At 39.9% G+C, this 10,255-nt stretch overlaps 1 protein-coding gene across 3 annotated transcripts; it reads left to right on the plus strand.

Moving 5' to 3' along the window:
• The first annotated feature begins 548 nt into the window (after positions 1-548).
• Positions 549-10,252, plus strand: LOC146645159 (kelch-like protein 7). Of its 3 annotated transcripts, none has more exons than XM_085393070.1 (13): positions 549-1,450; positions 2,812-2,938; positions 3,251-3,353; positions 3,762-3,855; positions 4,757-4,881; positions 4,950-5,125; positions 5,271-5,445; positions 5,817-5,920; positions 6,352-6,568; positions 6,722-6,923; positions 9,038-9,135; positions 9,278-9,464; positions 9,829-10,252. In XM_085393070.1, exons 1-13 carry the CDS (start codon positions 1,371-1,373, stop codon positions 9,893-9,895), a joined length of 1,755 nt encoding a protein of 584 aa, XP_085249196.1. In that variant the 5' UTR covers positions 549-1,370; the 3' UTR covers positions 9,896-10,252. The 3 variants fall into 3 exon arrangements, with proteins under 3 accessions (XP_085249196.1, XP_085249197.1, XP_085249198.1); XM_085393071.1 differs by having other exon boundaries at positions 550-1,450; positions 2,815-2,938; XM_085393072.1 differs by lacking the exon at positions 549-1,450 and having other exon boundaries at positions 2,821-2,938; positions 3,256-3,353.
• Positions 10,253-10,255: the final 3 nt, after the last annotated feature.

A 10,255-nucleotide genomic window follows, 5' to 3' on the forward strand; every position in this document is an offset into this window, starting at 1 on the left:
AGTGTAAACTTCATTCTACTCCTTTGAGTATAGACGTATGGATGTAGAGATATTCATGATAACTTCACGTCTTTGTGTGTTTGCAAAGTTTTTCTTTTTCTTGTTATTTTAGCTATATTTACATATTAGAAATAAACACTGTTTTATTCTACTCTAATAGTGGCATATAAACAGAGAGGGTGAATGAAGTGAATATGTTAAGCTAAAACAGCATAACCTTTTCTTGAAAATGAACAGTTTTTGCACAAATCTGAACTCAAATCTCTTCTTAAATCTAGTTTCTTTCAGTTTGGCTTTTTTTTTTAGTTCTTTTGTTTTTTTCCCGCAGTTTCCAAGAAGAGCACTCGGAAAGGCTGCTCCGTTTGTGCCACAAGTTCATTCAAGATTCTTTATTTGTCACATGCATAGTTTTACTAGAGTTTACTAGACTTTAGAGTACGACGTGCACTGAAACGGTCCTCTACTACTGTGCATAAACAGGATATTATATACAGTAAATAGTTAATTATAAACATTAAGTATATTAAATAAAACAATCTGGAAATTTTACATTTAAAGTCTGAAAATGTACATTGTGCCAGTGGAATGTTAAAGTGTCTCGTGCATACATTACAACGTTCACGTTCCATGCAGTAACGCCAACACTTGGACTCCGCCCCCGGGCCTCGTGCTCAGTTTGAGTGTTCTTGAGTTAAAAGTGGCAAGTATGGCACGGATGTAAACAAGGTCACGGCCTTGACCCTTACAAAGCGGGACTTCCTGTAGTATAAAAGTGAGCTTTGCTTTCTTGCACTTGATCTGAGAGATCGGGTGCAGGTAGGTAACTGATTTGCTTTTTTAAAGCCACCATTAAATTCGCCATTTTGTGGTGCGCGTGCCCTGTATTCCTCCCTCGTTTCTTCTTGTCTGCCAGTTAGAGTTAGCTGGCATGCTAGCAATGGATAGCATGCCAGCTAATATTCAAGTGTTTGTGTAGACTGTTTTTTCTTTGAAGGTCCTACCCAATCAAACATAGCAAAACAATAGAAGTATTTTGCTAGGTGATGTCTGGCTATTTCATTGCTCTTTATGTAATTAGGATTTGGCACTACCTTCCAGCTGACTTCTCCCAAAAATTAGTTAATAGCTAGGTTTCATTTGACGTAGACGTGACGTCGACGTAAAGCGCGAAATTTGACTGGCGGTCGGAAGTGAAAAAGATAAGCGCAAAATCACAGACAGACAGTACGCAAAATGCCTATGTCCTGTTGTGTTTACGGATGCTCCAGTAGGTCGACCAGAGAAACTGATAAACGGTATTTTAGGGTACCAAAAATAGCCCAACGAAGAGGAGAAAAATGGAAAATTCTAACCGAAAAACGTAGGAAAAAATGGATTTTAAATTTACGTTTACAGTCGGGAGGAGCAGAGTCTGCCAATGCCCGTGTCTGCAGCGACCACTTCGTCAGAGGTAATGTTATGTTTGCAAACGAACTTATTAGCATTAGGTAGTCGTTAAATTCTCGTTTACTTAGTGCTTTTAAGTTAGTAGTCTAATATTGACTTGATTGGGACTATAGGCTGCCCAAGTGCTTTGGATGACGAAGAGTCGGAGGACTGGGCTCCGACGGTCAATCTCGGCTACGAACGAAAACCCAGATCGGAATCAGTTCTCAAACGAGAGAAAAGAATGAAGCTTAAGGCAGAACAGCATCGATGTGCAGAGGCGATTTTGGATATGCAACAGACGGCTGAGAGCCCGGATTTGAGCCTAGTGACAGTGGAGAACAGGCTACTAACCCTGCCATACAATTGCAATGAGCTGCAATCACTTCTCCATCCTCCTTTGCAATTACCCAAGTCTTCAGAGGTGTCTCGTTAGACCGCTGAGAATGGTTTACCTTGAAACAAACAACTGTCACTCTAACGAAGTCCTAAGGATGTGGCATGTTTGTTGACGTTAAAGCCGCTACCGCTAACTGTTAGCGTGTTTAAGATAAAGCAATATAAGAACAAACACTCACCCTTGCAAACACCAAACTGTATCCATCACGGAGACGTTTTGTTCCAAGGTTGTGGACCCACCCGCTGACAAAAAAATTGTACGCCTCCAGACTCTTGAAAGCTTTCATTTGCTGCCTAGTGTAGTAAGAAGTCTGGAGGACCAAGTAGTTGGTGATATCCACAGCCTCGATAGTAGGCAAATCCTTTACTTCTGTGGTGTATTCGGACATTTTCAAAGAATACGGATCACGTCCGATATATTTTTTAACTATCTGTTTATATCTCTCCCGAGAAACGGGGTCTAAAGTTGCACAATAGCTGCTCTCCTGACTCTCCACAGTGTCCTCCATGTTTACTTCCGCCCTCCACTCAAAAATCGCGCTGCCTCCGCACGTCATCAGAACCACGTGACCGCAACCCAACTATTGTTTTCTACATTGTTTGTTGGGGGCCAACGTCATTTGTACTGGTACTGGAGGCAGTTAAGAGCTAGTCTTCTCCTGAACTATGTGTGTTTGAACTGAAGGGAGGGGGATAAAAGAAGCTAGAACAAGAAACAAAGCTATTGGAAAGTGCTCTCCAGAACGTCTCACTTTTCAAGTTGTTGGGGCATCTCCTTCTCTGTAACCTGTCAAGCTCCTGCATCCATAAAACAGACATGGAAGTAACAAGTGGCCCAGTAGTGCTGTGAAAGCAAGTTTGTGTTTTGATATCGACATCTTTGATATTGCATGTCTGAGGAAATTTGAGTGTTGCTCACCTGGTTCAAGAGCAGCAGAAGGGAAGGAGTTTGAGAGAAACTGTTTACTGAAACATATCTTCTGACAGTAGCGCCGACATAAATGGGATGATGGCCTCCTCATCATGTGCCAAGAAAAATAACAGAAAAAGTGCCATCAGAGAGCGCACATGTCTGACCAACTACATGGGATTCCTTAACCACGTGAGAAAACAGGTGGGTGTTTAAGAATACAAAAGCCTGTAGACTAATGCTGCCAAAAGGCACGACTGTGGTTGTTCCCGTCTTGGTTCTTGTGCTTTGTAGTACAAAGCAAGGTTGACGGGTTAGCGACGCATACTGATGTTATTTTACTGATGAATTTCCTGTGTCACAAAAGTAACACAGGAAACTCTGATTTACCCGACTAAATAATTGGCGTCGCTACATTGGTAATCTCTGACTGGGGCTTTAGGTCAAACACAAGGAAAGTTTGACAAAGTTGAACTTGCTATCTAGTACACCTTTTTGATGACTGATTTTCTCCAGGGCAGCCTCTGTGATGTGACCCTTGTGGTTCAGGGAAAACGCCTTGCAGCACACAGAGCAGTGCTAGCTGCAGCCAGCCATGTCTTCAGACTTATGTTCACCAGTAAGGATAACACAAAACTACACAAAAGAACACACATTAATACTCTGCCTTGAGGCCTTACTACAAAACTGTCTCCAGAGAAACATCAGAGGAGCATCCCTCAGGTTGAGTAAAATAGAAAAAGAACCATGTGAGCCAAAATGTAAATATCTTGTAAAGACTAAAATTAAGTAACTGTGTGAGTTGAAACATAATGGTAAATCGACTCTGGTTTTGCTTGCCTTCCTTTTAATTCACAATATACATTTCATTTAACAAAATGGACTGCATTTGGCTTCAAACACAAAAGCTCAATGGTTTATTTCAACAAAGATGGCTAATTTCTGAAACGCGTATGGCTGTTGATGTAGTTCTGTTAATTGTTGTTAATTGTTTTATTTGTTTGTTTGATTTTCTTTTCACTTTCAGCCAGAATGAAGGAGTCTGTGTCTCCTGAGGTGGAGCTCAGGAGTGTTGAGCCTGAGATTCTTGAGCTGTTGCTTGAATATATTTATACCTCACAGTAAGTGTGTTTAAAACAGGGCTATACTGTGAAGCAAGTTGAACCCAATAAGGCTTTGTTTGTGTTAACTGGCTTGACAAAGCTTAAAACTACAGTCAGTGGTAATGGGTATCACAATAGTGGTTAGCAGGTTTTGTTTTGTTTTGTTTTTTTCTTTTAAGCCAGCTTTCTGCTTCAGACTCTGTGTGCACTCACATAAAATGGGATTTTGACGTGTCACAAGTCTTATTCTGCACAGAATAATCCCTACACCGCGTTCCAAATTATTATGAAAATTGTATTTGGTGTCATAAAGATTAGATATGATGTTTTTCAATTAAATGCATGGATGGCACTGTGTCTCAGTGCTCTTTGGATCACTAAAATCAATCTCTGACACCTGTGACTATTAGTTTACCAGGTGAGCCTAATTAGAGGGGAAAAACTACTAAAGGGTATGTTCCACATTATTAAGCAGACCACCATTTTCAAGCTATATGGGAAAGAAAAAGGATCTCTCTTCTGCTGAAAAGTGTGAAATAGTGCAATGCTTGGCCATGGAATGAAAACCTTAGATATTTCACAAGAACTTAAGTGTGATCATTTTTCTGTGGCTGAGTCACAGCACACACAGGTTCATGCAGATAAAGGCATAAGGAAGGTTTCTGCCAGACAAATGCACTGGATTAAGAGCAAGCCTTTTTTTTTTTAAATTTTTTAATTTATTTATTTTTTTATAAATGCTTGGCTCTAAACACATGCCGTAAATAAAAGAATAGGAGAGAACATGGCATTTTTATTCACTTTTAAACCAGAAAGCCTTAACATAACTAGTGCATTAACCTTACTTTGCAGTACACTCATCATATGGCAATAAAAGATTGTTTTCTTTTTTCATACTTTGTGTTTTGCCGTGTCCCAGAATCACAGTGGACAGTACTAATGCAGAGTCATTGCTGAATGTGGCCAACCAGTACCAGATTGAACCAGTGAAGATGATGTGTGCGAAGTTCATTTTTGGACAGATTGATGCAACAAACTGCCTGGGTAACAACAGAAACACAGACCTGCCATTGTGGATTTCTTTGAGTGATTCCTGTTCTGTGCTTTTGCAGGCATTTCAGTATTCTCAGACCGCATGAACTGTCCAGAGCTGAAGGCAGCAGCAGAGGAGTTTTCCTATCTCCACTTTACTGATGTCTGCAGACTGGATGAATTTCTAAATCTGGACATTGCACAGCTCGCGCAACTACTGCACCAGGACAAACTCACTGTCTACTGTGAGACACAGGTACCACAGTGTCGACTAAAATTTTATATTTAAAACAAAAAAATGTAGCCAACTGAAATCAAACTAGACCTGAAATTTAACTAAAGCAAGTTTAAAAACAAAAACACTGTAGAAAGCCTTTGTTCCCACATGTTGCTCCATTCAGGTTTATGATGCTGCAGTGCGCTGGCTAAAGTATAACATCCCAAGTAGACAACAGCATATTGTGGATGTTTTGAGGTGCATTCGCCTACCTCTGGTCCCCAAAACCTTCCTGTCAGAAACTGTAAAGACTGAGCCGCTCTTCCAGGACAACCCACACTGTTTACAGATGATCACCCGTGAGTAGCAAAATGGAGAGCTTGCACTCAAATTCAAGTTTAAGACATTCATGCAAGAACAGTGGCGTAACCAACATTCCCAATGAAATGATCTGCATCATTCAATGGAAGCAAAAAGTTTAAACTGATGAATTTCAGTAAAACCTGTTATACATGTTCAACATAATATTGTGGCTAATTGAATTCCAGGGTTTTGCTGGAATATTTTCTGGGTTTTGTGTGTATGTATATGTTGTTGCTCTAAATGGCCAGTATTGGTAATTTGGCTCGTCACGTGACACAGGCAAAGTTCAAATAGTTGCGATATTGCTTTCCACTGTGTAGATGGATCTATTCATTCACAAAAAAACCCTCATTGCTTTTTGCCTTAGGTGCAATGTGGGACCTTGGAGAGCTCAGCCAACCACGTCGCAAGAAGTACGACAACTGCATTGGTCTGTTTAATGGTAACCGCTGCTACTACTTTGACCCCAAGGTAACAACAAATATTTACCAATTCTAGCCACAGGGGCATCACTTCAGACTGTGTAATATCGTTTGGGTATGTGCTTTTTTTAGCAGTTGCTTGATGCTTATTTACATTGCCACCTTAGGTAAATGTAGAGGAATCCCACTGATTACATATGAGCTACCTTTAACCTACTATAAGGAGGAAAAACTCTCAAAGTGACTTCCAGCTCAAGGCAGGCCAGCCATTTTTGGTGGAAGGTTAAGGGGAAATAAGATTGAGAAGATGAGCACGAAGCAACAAACAGTAAATGAGGCTAAATAGTGGTGCACATTAGTAGAATAACGATTTGGTTAATCTTCGGTGTTTGTTTGTTTTGTTGTTTTCTTTCAATAGTTCCATACAATAGCAGGTCTGTTCTAATCATTACACAAGTGTTGGTATTGCTTTCCATTCAGGATTACAGCTGGATGAGCATCAACTGCAAACTGTCAAAACGCCAGAATAGGGTGGGCTCCATTTTAGGTGGCTCACACAGCTTTCACATCAAACACACAGACTTCTACAACATTCTGAGGAATAGATGCTCCAGGCCAGGGCCACCAACACCTCGTGAGAACATGTCTGCTTGTGTTTTTGAGGGCAAGATCTTCACATCTGGAGGATCAGAAGCGGGTATGCATGGTGATATGTGTATCTCTTGAAGAGACTGTGGGCAGTGAATTGCTATAGTTTTGCTATGAATGTAGTATAACTTGTTATCAGTGGGGAAAGTTTCTAGCCATGTCTGCAAGCATATGTTTCTGATATTATGTATTGTTTTTGCAGGTGGATCAGCTGTGGACCTCTTTGAAAGTTATGACACAATGACAGAGTCATGGCAGGTCAACACCAGCATGCTAGTGTCCCGCTGCAGTCATGCCTCAGTGGAGGCCAATGGGCTCATTTATGTTTGTGGAGGACTGACTGGCAACAGTGTTTCTGGTAGAGTCCTCAGGAACTGTGAGGTCTATGACCCCAGCACACAACAGTGAGTCACTACAGCTCTGTATGCTGCTTTTTTTTTTTTTTTTTTTTTTTTTTTTGGTCTGTGTATGTTTGCAATGTTTGGGACTTTGTGCTTTAAAGGAGGTGTATGAATCAATGGGCATCAGGAGGCTAGCAAAGTTAAAGCTAAATGTATACCACTTTATTGCATGACTGACCAGTGTCACTGGCGATTGTGCATGGTGTTCCTGCATTACGCTGGAATTTTGATGAATTAGATAAAAGAAAAGTGGCAGCTGAAGTATTAGGCTACGTTCACACTGCAGGTCTTAATGCTCAATTCCAATTTTTTTTTTTGATCAAATCCGTTTTTGTTTATTTTGTTTTTTGTCTGCTCGTTCACACTACAAATAAAATGCGACAGCAAACGCGCTCTAGTGTGAACGCTCAAAGCGGCCGCATGCGCAAAAGAAGACGTCACACACAACGCACTCTGTTTAGACCCAGAGCAAACTATATTGTTTGACTGATGGCCCTTAATATAAAGACTTCGGACTTCATGTTTCCCAATTTTTGCTTTAAGTTATTTTGTTATTTACATAATAATGTAAATAACCTAATAATGATCCTTATTGCTGTTTAAGAGAGGAGCGGTGCTTCAAAGGATAGTTGCAGATTTCTGTCAGAATCTGCAGGTTATACAGTACGAATAAAATGTTAACGTTTCTCCAACGTTGTCTTCCCAGCAGTTTTAGTCTGATATTATGTATTGTTTTTGCAGGTGGGTCAGCTGTGGACCTCTTTGAAAGTTATGACACAGTTCCCAGCTTTCGCCTGCAGTGTGAACGTAGCTTTAATCTTGCATAAGTAAGCACAAAAGTTACTGTTGTTGTACTGGCCACAGTGGACGCCAGTGTAAAAATACATGGTTTCCAGGTTTCTCCCAGTGCACAGTGGATCTTATAGCCACCCCGGCAGGTGGTCAACAAGGACACCAAAACTTGTGAAAACATGGGATTTCAAAATAATACCATAATGCATCTTCTAAAAATCTCGACCAAATTCGAAGTCAGAAGTAAAGTTTTCTGAACTTTTAGTTTAATTCTATTTATATAATAAAATTATATAATTGATACATTATCAAGATTGTTAATAAGCTCATCCATAGATTGTATGGCTACATGGCCAATACCTTCTCATTAGTCCTAAGTAATGCTAATAAAATACTAGGAGCAGGATGATTGGTTGGTACAAACTCTGTCAAGTTAAAGTTTTATTTTATATAACACCAAATCACAACAGTCACTTCAAGGTGCTTTATATAGTAAAGATCCTACCATAGTGGAGAGAGTTGGTGTTGGTGGCAAGGGAAAAACTCCTGTTAACCAGATAGAACCCTCTGGTTGAACCAGGCTCAGGATGGGGCAGCTATCAGCTGTGACTTTTTGGGGTGAGCAAGGGAAACGACAAAATGAACACTATGGAAGAGAACTGTAATATTTCAAACTCTTTAGCCAGGCTCCTCCGCCATTGCAGTGTTTGAAAAGTATTTTTATATTATTAATAATATTTTTATAATAAAGTATTGAAAAGAGTAATATTACAACTAGTTAGCTTCCACCATTATTGGAAACTGGAATTGGCTGGGAGGTGCTATGAATTCTGGGATAGGTTGGGCCACGAAGTCCAGGGAAATGAAGGACTCATTTGGAGCAGCCTTCATTGCCTGGCTGTGACATAAACGGCCTTCAAATGCGGCCTCCGAAGCATGCAGCCCCTTAATTGGGGCATAGCATAAGTAACCATTGGTGGTTTTCAAGGCTTCATGTCAAAGCAGAGAAACTGATTATAGAATAGTTTTTGTACGTGGGTGTAAACCAGTCTATTTCTGCTTTGAAGCTGCACATTTTAACAATGGAATTTGGAGATTAATTTTGAACCAGATTTCAATGACAATTCCGGGAACTTTAGGGTTTTTGACACTTTGCTTTGGACATCGGTTTTCGGCACCAAGGTTGTCATTATCAAACATTTGAAAATCTTGCTGAATAAATTCCCTTAAAAGCTTATTCAGAGGGTCATAAAACTCTCAAGAATACGCATTAGATTTTTTTTTTCTCCTCTACACTATATTTATTTTCTGCTACAACCTTCCAGGTGGAGAAAATTGCATGAAATGAGGGTTGCCAGGAAGAACCATGGGCTAGTGGTTATCGACAACAAGATCTATGCTGTTGGAGGCGAAGGGTCAACTGGTAAAGAAAATGGTGTTAAGGAATCAAAGTACTACTGTAGTTTATCACGATGGCCATAGCTAGTAGGTCTGTATAATGCATGTTTGTGTGTGTGTGTGGGGTTTTTTTTTTTTTTTTGGGGGGGGGATTCCCTGTTTTCCAGGTGGCCTTGACTCAGTAGAATACTATGATATTACCACTAACAAGTGGCATGCTGCCTCAAGGATGCCATGGAGAAGTCTCTCAGTGAAATGTGTGCCTGTCGGTGACGTCATTTTTGTGCTGGCAGGCAGGGGACTAGGGGCACAGTGCCTCACAAATGTCCTAGAATACCACACAAAAACCAATAGGTTGGTACATCAACTAAATACTGTTGACATAAACTATATGAATAACTAAATATAAAAATGGACAGCACTTTATTTTTCAGAATGTCTAAACATCTCATGAATATGAATTTAAATGTATGTCAGTCAGTCAAACCATTTTGGTTACACTTCTTTAACAAAATGATACATTCTTGTTAGAAATCAACATAAGTGATTGGGCAGTTGGGTTGTAAAAAGTAGTGCCTAATATGACTTACCTTATTATTTTATGATGCTTTAGCCACTGCTGATATTTGTAAAAGAAGCATCATTACTATAAAGTCTGAGCAGTAAACACTCAATCTATTTGCTCAAGTTCTTACTGAAACATTTCTTTTGTGTTCAGGTGGGTAACATCCAAAGCTCAAGCTTTTTTCTCCACCAGCTGCATTATCTGCACGGTTGGTCCATGAGAGTTCATTGAAGGCAGCCGCAAAATGTTTTTATTTGCCTCATCCTCATAGGACAAGATACACATTTGATTGTTATGATGCTTGTTTGAGACCCCTAGGATTCCTGTAGTGGAATAGTAAACTGATTTGCACAAGGACCTACTACTGAAAGGGTTACTCATCACAATATTTAATGTGCATGTTTACAGAATGGTTATGTTCTTTTAACTTTGTTTAGCAGTAAAAATTCTCTTGCTTGTAAATGTTTGGCAGATATGTGCTGTTTTTATCGATTCATGACTAACTTAATAAAAGTGCTTTGCTAATGATTTGAAATGTTCTTGTAGGAGTCTTTCCCCCCCCTTGCTTTGCGTAAGTTCC

This window comes from Rhamphochromis longiceps, linkage group LG20, assembly GCF_057381845.1.
Source record: "Rhamphochromis longiceps isolate RC_006_pf linkage group LG20, R_longiceps_female_GT1.1, whole genome shotgun sequence".
Classification (NCBI taxonomy): Eukaryota; Metazoa; Chordata; class Actinopteri; order Cichliformes; family Cichlidae; genus Rhamphochromis; species Rhamphochromis longiceps.

Excerpts from the sequence above, each read along its gene's own strand:
- LOC146645159 (XM_085393070.1), top strand. The coding sequence starts at position 1,371 with ATGGATTTTAAATTTACGTTTACAGTCGGGAGGAGCAGAGTCTGCCAA. Across the intron at positions 2,939-3,250 it reads TTAACCACGTGAGAAAACAG|GGCAGCCTCTGTGATGTGAC; the intron begins GTGGGTGTTTAA and ends GATTTTCTCCAG. Across the intron at positions 6,569-6,721 it reads ATCTGGAGGATCAGAAGCGG|GTGGATCAGCTGTGGACCTC; the intron begins GTATGCATGGTG and ends TTGTTTTTGCAG.